The sequence below is a fragment of the Siphateles boraxobius genome, unplaced genomic scaffold (assembly GCF_051911475.1).
Source record: "Siphateles boraxobius isolate OS27281-9 unplaced genomic scaffold, OSU_SipBor_1 13, whole genome shotgun sequence".
Classification (NCBI taxonomy): domain Eukaryota; kingdom Metazoa; phylum Chordata; class Actinopteri; order Cypriniformes; family Leuciscidae; genus Siphateles; species Siphateles boraxobius.
This window is the reverse complement of record NW_027508733.1, coordinates 1,488,779-1,504,395: the sequence shown is the minus strand read 5'-3', so window position 1 is coordinate 1,504,395 and position 15,617 is coordinate 1,488,779. Positions and strand designations below refer to the sequence as shown.

Here is a 15,617-nt window from a genome sequence, read left to right as displayed (position 1 = left end):
TGCTTATAATCAGGCTTGCATTAATAGCACACGGGATCTAATAGTCTCTTCAGAGCACCAGATCAATGGGTCGAGTCATGAAGAGTCTCTTCACAATACGCCGTTATCAGGAGGGAGCCGAGACTCCGTTCTGAACCTGGAAGCGTCAAGAGAAGCTTTTTCACAAAGCAACCCTCGTCTTTGAGGGACGCTGCGGTCCCACATCTGTCGTACTGTCAAACACACTGAGCTTTTCAGCTGGTTGGCATTTGAGAGGAGAAAAGCAGCGCTCGGCTGGACTCCTTTATCTGAACGACGTGGGCTTGTTCTCCTCTCTCGCCACTGAAGGTGTGAACAAGTTGTTGTGGGTTTTTTTCAAGGACTTCGAGCCTCGAGCACTATATACAGTCAACACAAGATTTATTCAGTCACCTTTCTCACATTATCACAGTTCATTCGCTATAGTTTAGAAAACGGTAATAAAATATGAGAAGAATCAGTTGATATTTGACTGGTTTTGTCCGTCCTTCTGTTAGAGTCTCACACATGATTTATGTTGAATATCTGTCAGCTGTTAAATTTAACTACACAATTAGATAATACCAGTTTAGCTCAAACTATTACCAAGCAATGCTTCATGTTGTTCAGTCTGTGCTGTAAAAAGGTGCATTAGTTATTAAAGAAAAAACACTTCAGCAAAACATGATCAGCTCAAAGTGTCCCAATCATTTTTGGCCCCATATTTGTGTAAATGTTACTGGTAGTTTAGGTATTTTGGGTTTAATATGTCACATTTTACTTCAGTTTTCAATCTTCACTTACATAAATGATGAACTATAGTGTCCTGCACACACTAGTAAAAAAAACATCTCAAAAATTATATCTGATGTCTGAATAATGTTTGGTTTGACTGTACATGTGAGCCGCACACACACACACACACACACACACACACACACACACACACACACACACACAGCACGCAAACACACACACACACAGCACGCAAACACACACACACACAGCACGCAAACACAGACACAGCATGCAAACACACAGGAAACACACACACACACAGCACGCAAACACACAGGAAACACACACACACACACACACGGTTTGGAGATCCAAGCCAATGATGTGTGATGCCAGAACACAGAAGGCGGTTTGTAGATTAAAGTGCTTGAATTTGACTCTTTGACCTTTAAGTTCTGGAAAACCCCTGAAACAAAACATATTTATGAAGAGGCGCTTGAATTATCGAAACGCAATATGAAATTACTGCTTAATTTTGTCGACGAGACAATATTTTCATCCAAAATTAACATTGCAGCCCGTCTGATAAATATATAAACACATTTCGCATGACTATGAGCGTAATATTGCTCATATTAATATCCAAGTATATGATGCATCTTTCATTCTTCAGATCAATCAAATATTAATGGTGAAAATCAGTCTGAGAGATTAAAGCGATATCTTTGTCCTTCCTTTCAATGGTTAAAGTTTCCACAGTCACTGCATGTGCTGCACTTTATTCATATCATTCACATCAGTTTAATTAGTGTATTTTTATTTAATCTGTTTTTAGATTGTGAAGGATAATAAAGATATTGTTTGATGAGTGAGATCTCTGATTGTAGTTCTTGAAAACCCCAAAAAAAAAAAAGTGCTGGAATATCATTGTGCAGTTTCTGCCCGAGCCCTGTGTCAGTTCTGCATGATGGATGTGCGTAATCGTTCATTTTTCAACATAAACATAGCAAGAACATAAACATAAATGACTAAAATGCATGGACTGCGAGAAATGTGGATCTAGGGAGCTTTAGGTCAAGCATTGTGAGGCTTTCTTTGCCCGATTATATGATGATATAGTATTCAAAAACAAAGGAGACAAGTGCATATTTCACACAATATTTACTCCAAAAAGAAAACGGAACCGAATATGATTATATGTAGACCGATTATCAGACCAACGCACTCAATGATAGGATTACAAGCAAATCAAAATAAGTAACTGCATGTGTGTGGATTCGAGAGGTTTAACACACTCGTGTTCCTGTCCGGAAGTAATCGATATTTTCCTGAGAGTGGACTAATCACTCGTTCAGCGTTCACGAGAAATGTGCTTTCATTAACAATTCACTGGATCCAGTTCCTACAGATCGATGATGTGGCGCAGCACTGCACGTCTGTGATCCGGTTATGAATGGACATGAGCTCGAAAAATGACAAGGATTTACTTTCATCCGTTTACATCCTAATGAGTCAGCAAAGAAAGCAATGCACTGGAACCAGAATAATATAATATGTGTTGATCGCCCATTGAATTATCATTTTGCTGTTAATCGTACCTTTTTACAGCACAGACTGAACAACATGAAGCATTGCTTGGTAATAGTTTGAGCTAAACTGGTATTATCTAATTGTGTAGTTAAATTTAACAGCTGACAGATATTCAACATAATTCATGTGTGAGACTCTAACAGAAGGACGGACAAAACCAGTCAAATATCAACTGATTCTAGTCATATTTTATTACCATTTTCTAAACTATAGTGAATGAACTGTGATAATGTGATAATATATTTAGGTTTGACTGTATATGGATACAAATTTTGAGTAAATATTACGCAAAACTAACATTTCCTAATTTCATCAATTGTGTGCATATCTGATTTGCTGTTATGAAATATCATTATGCACTGTAGATATCAGTGTTTGCATCGCCCAGTAAATCTGTGTGATCGATTTGAGAAGTAGAATAATTATATATGCAACTGTTCTTTATTAGAGCCAATATTCCCAAACATCTCACTGGGATTTACAGTTAGCTCTGATCCAAAGAGAAACTAGTCAACACAAGATTTATTCAGTCACCTTTTCTCACATTATCACAGTTTATTCACTGTAGTTTAGAAAACGGTAATAAAATATGACTAGAATCAGTTGATATTTCACTGGTTTTGTCCGTCCTTCTGTTAGACTCTCACACATGATTTATGTTGAATATCTGTCAGCTGTTAAATTTAACTACACAATTAGATAATACCAGTTTAGTTTAACCAGTTACCAAGCAATGCTTCATGTTGTTCAGTCTGTGCTGTAAAAAGAGCATTAGTTATTAAAGAAAAAACACTTCAGCAAAACATGATCAGCTCGAAGTGTCCCAATCATTTTTGGTCACAAATTTTTATAAATGTTACTGTAGTCACTGTATGAAGAATTATTGGGTATAATACATCACATTATTTTGCTCTCCTCACTTACATAAATGAATTATAGTGTCCTGGACACACTACTAAAAAATAATAATAATAATAATATCTGGTGTCTGAATAATTTCTGATTTGACTGTATACACTCGATTCCATGCATTTCATTCATCTATCTCAGTGATGGCATATTTTATATTCACACGCACAATAGCAATGCAAAAAATAAGAATTTGAGGAATGAAATACATACCAACAAGGAAGTCTGAGATAGCCAAATTAAGGAAGAAGTAATTGCATTGATTTCTGAGGCTCTTGTCCACGATGAAAGCGAGAATAACCAACGCGTTCCCGACAACCACCACGACCACCAGTACAGTCATCAGGATCGCCAGGACAACCATCGTGATCCCGGGAAAAGGAGCCACATCCGAGCTCTCGGTGGAGTTGGAGCTGGAAGAGTTGAAACAGGAGACCATCGTCAGATCGAGCACATCTGGAGAGCCAGCAGCAACAGGTCTGAAGTCATCACGAGTGCGCGTTCATCCCTTTAACTTCGGCAGGAAAACATTCCCATTGGAGTCTCCAAACGCCTCATCTGTGAAGATTCCCGTGAAACGGCTCTTTCCTGCGGGAAACTCCATGAGGATGTGAAGTCGAGACTGTGTGTGTTCACTGAGACCGAGTTTCTGCTCTATGACTTTCCCAACCGAACTGCGCGCTCCCGTCAGGCGCGCACACGGGTGCGCACTCGCGCTTCCCTCCCGCGCGCAGATAAACAGTCGAGATGTCAACTTTGCAACTTTACTTTTTTGTTGTTGTTGTGAGGATCTGATTGAAGTATTATATCAATAATTGCATGTAATGTGCATCTGTACGAGTACAAAGAATATTGATTTATTATTTGTATACAATCATACAATGTGATACTGTAGCTGTATTAGGGCTGCACGATTATGACAAAATTCATAATTGTCCATTGTAATTGCGATTATTAATTACGATTATCACAATTTACATTGAATGATGTTTTGAATAGCTTTAGAACATTGTTTGAAGAGACTGCGTGCCATATTCTTGTATCAAAATAAACAAGCTAAAAAAACACTGAAAAAATTGCTTTTCTACAGCATTAAGCCTCAAATGTCAAATATATAGTTTTTATTTATTTAAATAAACCAAACCAAAAGTAAAACATATGCTTCGTTTTGTAATGTTAAACTAGAACTTAAAATGAATGGGGAAAACCCCTTAAGATAAACTGTAGAAAGAAAAACACATCTTAATGTAAATGGACTTTTTTTTACATAATTACATAATTGTGGCATCCGTAATTGTAATTGCAATAACAGATTTGATTAATTGTGCCGGCCTATATGCTTGAATAGTTGTTTTCCAGTGTACGAATGATCGAACCATTGACATTTCCTCGAGAAACAGAACTCATTACTTTCATTGTGTCCGTCTTGAATAGAGGTATTTCTGCTTCCAGGTTAAGAGTAAAATTAATTTAGATTTTTTTAAAGCAAATTATCGTGTTTTAAGAATGTTTAGACATGTTCAACAGAGTAAAGGACACTGATAAGTCAGTATTAAGTCTAGTTAGCCCAAATTAGTTTTAAACATTTTTTTTTTGTCATTGGTTGTTTGGACCCCAAAAACTCTTTTAGTCATTCCTGATCTAAAATATCAGATTTTTGTGTTATACTATGAGTAAATCATCATTAAAACTGGCTTCGAGTGATGACTTTGAAGAGCTAGTGTAAGTATGTGCACTTGTATCGCAACTAATGCGATTATTTTCGTCAAAACATCCCATATCCAGTGTTTGTGCCTCATATATATACATTATTACATCATATACATTACATACTTAGTTTCCTTTTACGAGGCATGATTTTCTAGTCACTATAAAAGAAGCATTTAATCTGGTGGTCTTCGGTCAAAAATGACAGAAATTATTTTTTTTATTTCAATGAAATGAATGTACTGTATTTTAGTTCAATAATGTTTTTTTTTATTTAATATTTTGTATTTTTAGGGGACTTTATGGTACTAAATTATATTTACACTGTATTTATAATCCATTTATTCACTTTTCTGAGCATAGACCTGAAATTTTAATTTCCAGTAAATCTTGAATGCTTTAGAGCGACAGGCTGAAGTTTGATCTCTTTTCAAACACGACACTTGGGAGATTATTGCTGACGTGACATTTTTTTTTAAAAAGTTACAGAATTTTACATTTATTATGAAAAATGTGCAAAAATACTATTTCCAATTTTTATATGAAACATATTTTCAAAAACATGTTTTACTCTAAAACTGTGAGAAATCAAAGCCATGAATCTAAACAAGCTGTCTTCAAGATTTGAGCTTGATATCTCAGTAAATGAGCTTTCAGTGAGATGTAGTTCGGCTGCAGTACCAAACGCTTCCACTAGAGGAAACTCATCCATTCATTTCCAATGCGCTCATTTCTGACCGCGAGAAACAAGTCTGACTATTGTTTACAGGACCATTTAACCTGTTCCAATCATGTCCATGATTTATTTTGTGTGTTCACACTGCAAGTGCCAAAACCTGTACCAAGTTTCTAGGGCTGTAACGATACACCAAACCCACGATTCGATTCGTATCACGATTTTTGACCCACGATTCGATTCGTATCGCGATTCTATCACGGGGGCGGGGCTTGAGGGGGCGGGGCTTGTGGTGAAAAAAAGAGATTTTGAGAGAAGAAAAAAAATACCGGTATTTTTATTAAATAACATTAGGAAAAACCTGTATAATCTAAACACCAAAGAACAATAATAACTATGCGATTTTTTTTGTTTGAGGGGAGAAAGGGGGGGCATTTTTTCCAAACAAAATTATTACATTTATCTTGCCTAAATGTTTGCGCTCATTGCATTTTTACAATGGGGTAATAGCCTATTGTTGTTAAGAATTTACACATCACAAGGAAGCTTGATTTAAATTGTTTAATTAAATTGAAAAAAGTAGCACAAATAAATACAATAGAATAAAGATACAAATAAAGACAATTAAAGAGAAAAGTTTTTGAATAGGTCTAACACTAGTATTTATATACAGATACTGAATAAAGTAATCAAATGGAAAATAACACTGGGTAGTATTTTAGTCCTGAATAAATTAAATACATAGGCTATTAATCCTGATTCCTTTAACTTAAAGCCATCTTTTGTTGTTTTGACAACAAAATTAATGACAGACACATATGGCTGCCGTCACTTTAAGAGCTAGTGCACGGATCCTGTGTTCATTATACTGGCATGCGTTTTATGTTTATTAAAGACAAAACCGACTATAGCCTATTTAGAGTATAGCCTATTCACAAAGACCGAAATTGACAATTTTGCGTGTTAAAGCAATATAATCCGCGAAAAATAGTTACTAGCCAGCTGTTTTTGAGGCGGATTTTCTATGAATGTGCGCATAGAAAATAATCTCAGAGAGCGCGCGAGCACTGATTAGTTTAAAATCGCTTGAATGTTTAAACTGGTAAGACTTAAAAAGACTTCAGTCACGATGCACTGCTGGCCCGATTGTGCAAGTGAATATTCCGTCATGTCCCGACCTTACAGTCTATGGTCCCGACTCCAAAACGCGAGTGTGTATTATCGCCGCAGCGCTTGATGCCTGCCTTGCACAAAACATTATGAGAAGAGATAGAAGACGCGCGGCACCGCTGAACACTCACGCTGTTTGTGAAAAACACGCTCGTCTGGAAGATAGTTGTTAAAAGAATGATTTTATTTTATTATCTGTGTGGATTACGATTGCGGGAATTTCCCACATTATAAATGGGAGACCTGCGGGAATGATTAGAATTATGCGCAATACCCGCGCCGAAATTCGAGCCCTGGTTCTGGACAGGAAGGATAACTCTGGGAGTTGGAAGGGGTGTGATCGCGATTCTGCCTTCTCACATCGCGATACAGGATCGTGGACCTGAGTATCGCGATTTCGATTTTATATCGCGTATCGTTACAGCCCTACAAGTTTCGTACCATTCCAATGAGGAAAAAAAAGTAAAAACAATCGGTCAAAAATAAGAGGGTAAAGTGAAAAAAGAAAAACGTGATCGCCTCTGCCAACCAAACCATGACGTTAAAGCCATTACAAAAAAAAAAACTAATTACACTTAAGTTTTTAAATTGCACATCATGTACAGTACGCCTTCTCCCCATAAACACACTCACCAAGGTTTCAAAAAAAATGCTTAATTACACTGGCTGTCAGAGATGTGCTCTTCTGTTCCTGCGTGAGTCATTTCCCCACTGACACAAAAGACAACTTTAGCCCTGAGCTCCTTCTCAGCTGCATGTGCACCAGACGATAGCAGTCACACACACACACACACACACACACACACGTGCACAACATTGATACTGAAATAACAGTGCATCTGTGAGAAACAATTTAGCCGCACTGCATGGTGCAGCTCATTTAGCTTCCAGCAGTTGTGCGGTTAAATTCCTCTAAAACCCTTTGAAATGTGACATTTTTCTGTAATTATGAAGTGCAAATTAACCCCAGGGCTTTTAACCCGGGATTTCTTGTCTACAGTCGCCGACAGCGATACCAATCCCTTCCTAAGAGGAATCTTCCCTCATCACATGTTTCCATAGAGCATAACAGAAGATATTGTGAGTTTTTTATCCACACAATGAAAATCAACGGTTCCTATATGTGTTATTTTGAAGAATGTTGGTAAGCAAACCCATTTGGTCAGCCATAACATGACGTTAAAGGCATTACATTACTTGTATTCCTTAAATGCTTCTCTTTTTGCGACTAGAAAAGCAAGCCTCATAAAAGGAGACATAGTTTAGTGTATATAGACGAGGCACAAACACTGGATATGGGATGTTTTGAAGAAAATAATCGCATTAGTTGCGATACAAGTGCACATACAGTACACTCTCTCTTCAAAGTCATCACTCGAAGCCAGTCTTAATGAGAATTTACTCATAGTATCACACAAAAATGTGATATTTTAGAACAGACTCATTTTAATCTGTGGTCTAAATGACCGAAATTTTCAAAATATCTTCTGTTCCAAAGACTTGCAGCGATGTGAGGGTTATTAAATATTGACAGATTTTAAATTTTTGGGCAAATTAGACTAAAACATATATTTATCGATGTCTTTTTTCTCTGTTGAAAAACACTTTGAACCAAAAATACCTCTATTCAAGATGGATTCTCTGAAAACAAGTACCAAAACATGTCCATGCTAGCGCCCCGACCCACAGCTTTTTCTGCTAGCGAGTTGTGGCAATGAAAGGGTTAAAGTTTTGATAGTCTTGTTTCAGGTTGTCATGTTGCTAGCTTGGGATTTGAAACATTAAAGCGTTTGGACTTGCTGCACAGAAGCAGGTGCCAGAAGAAGATAGCATGGAAAAGAAGCCAAGTGCCTTTTTTTTAGCAGTCAAGTTCTTTGTTGCTTTATTCTCGTAGTATCCGTCGTCTTCCTGAGACCCAGAGCGAGAGCAACTCATTTCTATGGGGATCTGCTCTCTCACCTTGTAAAGCAGTAGGAGAGACTCTTCTGATGTTTGATCTCCAGAGATGAAGAGCCCTGACCCTCGTTTGAACAAACGTCTCCCAAAGCCACTTCAGACCATAAAACAACATTTCTATTCTGCTCCGGTCTTCTCGCTCCTCGGAGGTCTCGACGGAGAACAGCTAATGTGCTGATTTGATTTCTCCCACGATTAATATTATTCATTGATACTGTTGTCAGCCAGTACACAAAAGCAAAGAGTTTCTTATCTTCCATGCAAATTAGCCACTTTCATGCAATGCTAATGGCTCTCTCTTGTGGTTTATGTGTGGAGGATATTATCCGGTCAAGTCGAGTCCCGAAGTTCAATATTGCATTTACTCTCACATGTCGGTTGCATCAAACGGACGATTAGCATGTCGGAGATCAACTTAAAAACTACCAGAATAAACCATGGTACTTTCCAATGTATTATCTCTAGTCAAGTTTAACTCAGATTCTAGCTTGAGATGTTATAAGCCGTAATGTGATGTACAGTCAAACCAAAAGTTATTCAGACACCAGTTTTTTACTAGTGTGCGCAGGACACTATAGTTCATTTATGTAAGTGAGGAGAGCAAAAGTAAACTTTTACATTATACCCAATAATTCTTCATACAGCAACTACCAGTAACATTTATAAATGTTTGTCCAAAAATGATTGGGACACTTTGAGCTGATCATGTTTTGCTGAAGTGTTTTTTCTTTAATTGCTAATGCTCTTTTTACAGCACAGACTGAACAACATGAAGCATTGCTTGGTAATAGTTAGAGCTAAACTGGTATTATCTAAATGTGTAGTTAAATTTAACAGCTGACAGATATTCAACATAATTCATGTGTGAGAGTCTAACAGAAGGACGGACAAAACCAGTCAAATATCAACTGATTCTTCTCATATTTTATTACCATTTTCTAAACTATAGTGAATAAACTGTGATAATGTGAGAAATGTTGAAGGCGTCTGAATATATGTAGGTTTGACTGTAGTTTCTCTTTGGGTAAACTATTCTTACAGTGAAGAAAATAAAAGATTTGTCCAGTCAAATCTGCCGAAACAAAGCATTGCAGCATCAAGTCTGCAGTTCAGTTATTTGTACCAAATATTGAAACCAAAGTCGACTTAATCCTTTTTAATTTCACCATTACAAGTGTTTATCAGTCAAACTTGCATTTAGCATGTTACAGATCTGTGCCAATGCACAGCATGGACTTATTTCTAGCCAAATATAGTGCAGTTCTTCACTTGAGGCCAGACTCACTAACAGCTCAAGCCAGCGCAAACACTCTTTCGGCGTTAAAAACCTACTGGCATGATTTACTAAAGACACGCAGTGAAACATTAGCCCTGAAAAGGCGTGGAAAGGGTTACTTTTGCGGCTGATCTTATTGCATATGCATTTGTAGGAGTTTCCCTTTCAGACGCAAAATTTATGTGAGGAGAGTATTTAAATGAATCATGCAAGGTGATTTACGAAGGTTTGCGTTCGTCAATTTACTGGTGTTTGCGCCATTATTTACCGCCCAAAAAAGCACGTCTTAAACAAGACGCTTACTGGTAGATTGTGTTGGTCATTATGGAAATGATCTGTGTCTGTGTTCTTGTCGTCAGTAGATCAAGCGCTGAACTTTACACTCACATCCTCGCTTTTATGGGATTAAAGCGCTTTCACGCTAATATGCCCTGTTTAGTAAATCTGGCCCTTAGGATGTTAAATGTGGCCCAAAATAAAAGATGTTAGTAGAAGTACAGATGAGACGCCTGAGCACACAGTCAATTTAAGAAGCATCAAAGCACAACATGGTGTTTTCTTGTGTTATTTGGAGAGAAGCTTGATTCCTTGCCAGAAACTGAGTTGTCTTTTGTGGAAACCGTTTTCATATTCATTCTGGACCAAATAAAAGGCACTCGTTCATCAAGGCAAAGATGATGTGCCAAACAGGCCCTGAGCAAGTTTTGCATTCAAGCCAGATTTAGCCCTTATACATAGAAAACATGTCACAGCGAAAGCCCACCAAAGGATTTAGCAATGCCCCTCGAGTCGAAGCAAGCAGCCGAATCTGAAAGGGTAGGGGCTGACAGTCAAAAGGTGCATTAATATTCATTGAAAGGAAATAGGGAGAGAGAGAGGGTGTGTGTGTGTGAAAGAAGAGTCCAGAGAAAAGGGAATAGACACATGCATGAGGATGAAAGTGAGAAGAGTACGACTAGTTGTAGAGAGGAACGAGGCCGGGATGTCGGAGACCCAAAGGTATTTAAGAGGACGAAATGTGTGAAAGAGCCAAGACTTCGAAAATCACTTGAGTACCTTTTCTAAATGACTCATTCCCACAGAGGAATTCCCCGATCGAGACATTCTGAGTAAACTTGACAACCACATCACTGGTGGTGATCCGGCCTAACACTTTTTTTTTTTTTGTACGTGAATGCTCACTGTAATAAAAAAAAGAGTTAAATTTAAGGTTAAAAAGAGTTAATCGAATGGCAGCTACTCCTTAAAAAAATAGTTAGACATGACAAGCTACATTACATTAAAGCAATTCATAATTCATTCAGAGCAGTACTTATCTGGCTCAAAAACAAGGGATTTGAATAAATGAATATTGATTAAAGTGACAGATAAATGTACACTGGGGTAAAAAAAATCCATTAAATTTACGGTAAAAAAAAACAAGCAGCTGTGGTTACCAGAAATTTACCTAAGAAATAAATGTATTTAAGAACATTAAATGTAACATAAAACCCTAATGTACATAACTGATTAGAAAAAACTAAGAAGAAACATAATTATTTCAACAAAAATACATCAAATGTGAAGTGTCACGCAGGGAATTGTGAGAATGTCAATTTACGATTTTTTCACTGTCAATTATACAATGGCTTGTTCTTTTTCACTTCCAAAAACTTACATTTAACGATATTTTGCTGTAAAATTAGATTAAATGTACAGTTAGATATATTAGTTATTCACCATATATGCCTACAGTACGGAAACTTTCTGTTAACCAATTAACTGTTAGCATAGCATTTTTACAGTCTTTTACCGTTAAAATCACACACATTTTTTACAGTGCTGTTTTACGTGAATATAAAGAAACGAGTGGAGCAAAAAGCTTTGTTTACAATATAAAGAATAGGTTAGCAATTAAATATTACATCGCAATCATGGAAACATTTGGATTCGTGCCGAACAGAGGTACATAAATGAGCCCATAAATTTAAGCTTTGTCGGCTTTGTTTTAAAAGATTTTAAAAACGTGTTTAACACTATTGTGCCCCATCTATCACTGGTATCATTATTCACTCTTTATCAACTGGTCAGGTTCCTTCGGGCCTTAAGTTAGCTGAATTCACACCAGTCCTTAAAAAGACTGGTTGTGATGTTGAGGATTTGTCTAACTATTGCCCATCTACCTTTTCTGGCTAAGGTCCTGGAACGAATTGTAGTTGACCAGCTATAGCAATACCTGTCCATGAACAATCTCCTAGAACCATTTCAGTCTGGATTTAGATCAGGTCAAAGTACTGAGACTGCTCTCGCCCGGGTCACAAATGATCTGTAGTGATATCACAAATGATACCACTCTACAGATAAAGCGTTGTGGAATTTTTTGGTTCTCGTACCTACCCGAAGTGATAAGATAAAATAAAATTCTGCATCAAAATTTATAGACAAGACAATTAGTTTGTTTAGGCATGCGCACATATATTCAAACGCACATAACTATAGAATCAATTCTTAATGCGCATGTGAACGCCATCAGCGTCTATCACAGGTTCACGTTTAAAGTCTGTTTAGGGAGAACGGTGTCGTCTTAGCGGCCCCTAATTTAATAAGAAATGATCATTTAGATGGAAGTGAATCAATCAAAACTAACTTTAGCTGGAAAAAACATTTTTCAAGAACCACTATAAAACCAAACCAATCTCTGTTACCTTAAATTATATGTTTACCTCTGTAAAGCTGCTTTGAAACAAACTACATTGTTAAAAGCGCTATATAAATGAGGATGACTTGACTTAACTAGTATTTTAGTATTGTTAGACATCACTGCTGTTTTTGACACAATATCTCATGCTGTCCTTCTTGAAAGATTGTCTGTACTGGCACTGTGTTTGAATGGTTTACATCCTATCTCACGAATCGATTCCAGTTTGTGTCTTTGGGGGAAAACAAATCTATACCAACACTAGTTCAGCAGGGTGTCCCACAAGGGTCTGTGCTTGGTCCCATTTTATTTAGCATTTATATGTTGCCTTTGGGTGACATCATTCCTAAGTTTCATTGTTATGCTGACGATACGCAGATCTATATCAGCATGCACCCTAGTCCAAACCTTGCAGTCACAGCTCTTACCACCTGATTGGATGAGATAAAAGCCTGGATGAATGACAATTTTCCTAAGATCAGCGAATCAAAAACAGAACTTCTATTCGTCGGTACGCCAACGGCTTTAATTAAACTTAACAGTGCAAATTTGATTACTAGCCATTACTTTTTTACTCCGTCCTCTCAAGTGCATAATCTCGGCGTTATCTTTGACCCAGAAATGATGTTCGATGCCCATATTAAAATGGTATCAAAAACTGAATTTTTCAATCTTAGAAATATCGCTAGCCTACGAACCATTTCTATCGCTGCCAGATGCAGAAAGGCTTATACACGCCTTTATTACGTCGAGGTTTGATTATTGCAATCAGTGGCGTAGCAAGTCAGTCCCGGGCCCATATGCAAAAAAATGTATATGGGCCCCCCTAACCCCGCCCTCCAAGTACATCGAAGAGACATTTAATAGACGTTCACTGTAGCATAACAAAAATACCATACCAAACAATACCATAAAAAAAGACACTACCCAACAACTTTTCACAACCAGAACGGTACAACAATAAAGTCTAACATAACCAAATCTCAGTCAGTGTCAATAATAAACTACTGCATGCATACAAACGATCGTGACACAACAGCCCAAAATGTAAAAGCACAAACCTACTCACTAGTTTTAGTTGGATTCTCCAGGCCTTTCTTTTGGCAAATTCATCCACAATGTCCTTGGTGTTTATAATTCACGACTTCGTGCATTCTCAATGAAAAAGATTTTGTGACATGGTGCTCCGCAATTAGTTTTATTAGCTTCAGTTTTAAAAAATGAGCTCTCCGCTGAAGCAACAATAACCTCTCACACACTGTTTTCTTTTATTTTATATGGCGCTATGCGTTTTGCTCGTAGTGCAGCGTCATTCAAAAAATGCAAAAAAACAACAACAATACATGCACACAAGAAATTACATGAGAAATTCCTGCACATGACATGCATACAAAAAAATATATTTATTGTTGCCACGATCTTATTAATACATCCCCTCGTATGTATTGGGTGGCGGGTCCATTTGCACGCGCACGTGCCCAGACGCTACGCCACTGATTGCACTGCACTTTATGATGGTCTCCCAAATCGATCCATCAAAAAATTACAATATATTCAAAATTCAGCCGCCCGGTCATTGACACGTAGCCTACAACTGCTCGTCAACATATTTCCCCGGTACTCTTATGTTTGCACGAGCTGCCTATACGAGTATCTAATTCAAAACACTGGTTTTAACGTATAAAGCTATTCATGGGACCTGCCTATCTCTGCAGTTCAGTTACCTCTCAAACTCCAGCTCGCTCTCTGCGCTCTTCTAGGTCATCAATCCTTCAGCAGCCTCGATATAAATTGAAGTCTATTGGTGGTCGAGCATTTTCGTCTATGGAACGTCTACAATCGGGAATTAGATACTCTCCAACATTGGACTGTTTTAGGAAATCTTTAAAGACACACATTTTTAGAGCTGCTTATTGCAACTGATTGTGTTTTGCCTTATTGTATTTTATTGTTGTTATTCTTTTTTTTTTATATTGTAGTGCTTTGAGTCTAAGAAAAGCGTGTTAGAAATAAAATGCATTATTATTATTTGTATTATGTTTTGCGATCTGGAATGCGTTTCCCGATAATGTTGTCTCGCGTGCAACGAGGACTCTTAAAGAACAATTCCGGCCAAAAATGAACCTAAGGCTAAATAACACATGGGTACCAAGTCGACCGTTCTCTGGGATGCGTTTCACTTTTCATGATAATCGAATGTACCCAGTTTTAACGTTAGTTTTAGTTTAACCACAGATTAGCTTATAACGCTAGTGTATGGGGCATCGAATAAGTAAAAATAAAAATCGCTAGTTAATACCACTAACAAGGCTCAAAATAGCCCCACACTAACACGCTAGCATAATGAGAGTCTCTACATGCAAACTGAAGCATTGAGAACGTTGTAAGTGTACAGACGGTTTAATAAGAAGATACTTTATAAAGACGGTTCACTTCACGTATACAAGCAGGAGCCGTCTTTGGAAAACAGTCTAGACCAGTCGAAACACGAACGCCGGCGTTCTATTTTTATTCGTAATTCTTCAATTCGAGAAGGTTTTGGGAAACGCAGCGCTGGTCACACCCGATCATCAGCGAATTTCACAATATTCCAATAGTTATTCCAATGGACATGGAATATCTTGTTGTTTTTCCCAAATCTTCGAATTTTCGCAGGGGATTATAAACATTTCTTCCTTTGGTTCGCTTTAAATTTGTCCTACAGCCTTTTTTTGTCTACTTTACCACAATAAAAATGCGAATAAAATAGGGCTTATACCTTTTTGCTTGCACATCAAATTCTATTCAACAGTTTGTGCTTGTTATCATGGTAAGGCGCATCATGTTTATTATAGCGCATTTCACACACACTTGGGATTTTAGTTTTCGCAAAATCAAACATAACGTTAGCCTAAATGTCTTGACACTGCGAAACATAAAAT

General features: G+C 37.4%; 1 protein-coding gene across 1 annotated transcript in view; it reads right to left on the bottom strand.

Annotated features, from left to right (window-relative positions):
- Positions 1–3,943, bottom strand: part of LOC143735709 (histamine H3 receptor) — a 34,557-nt gene extending 30,614 nt beyond the window's left edge. Inside the window, exon 1 of the mRNA XM_077225885.1 lies at positions 3,448–3,943. Coding sequence (XP_077082000.1) covers positions 3,448–3,673 — 226 coding nt within the window. The 5' untranslated portion in view covers positions 3,674–3,943. The remainder of the gene's footprint in view (positions 1–3,447) is intronic.
- Between the last annotated feature and the right edge of the window lie 11,674 nt (positions 3,944–15,617).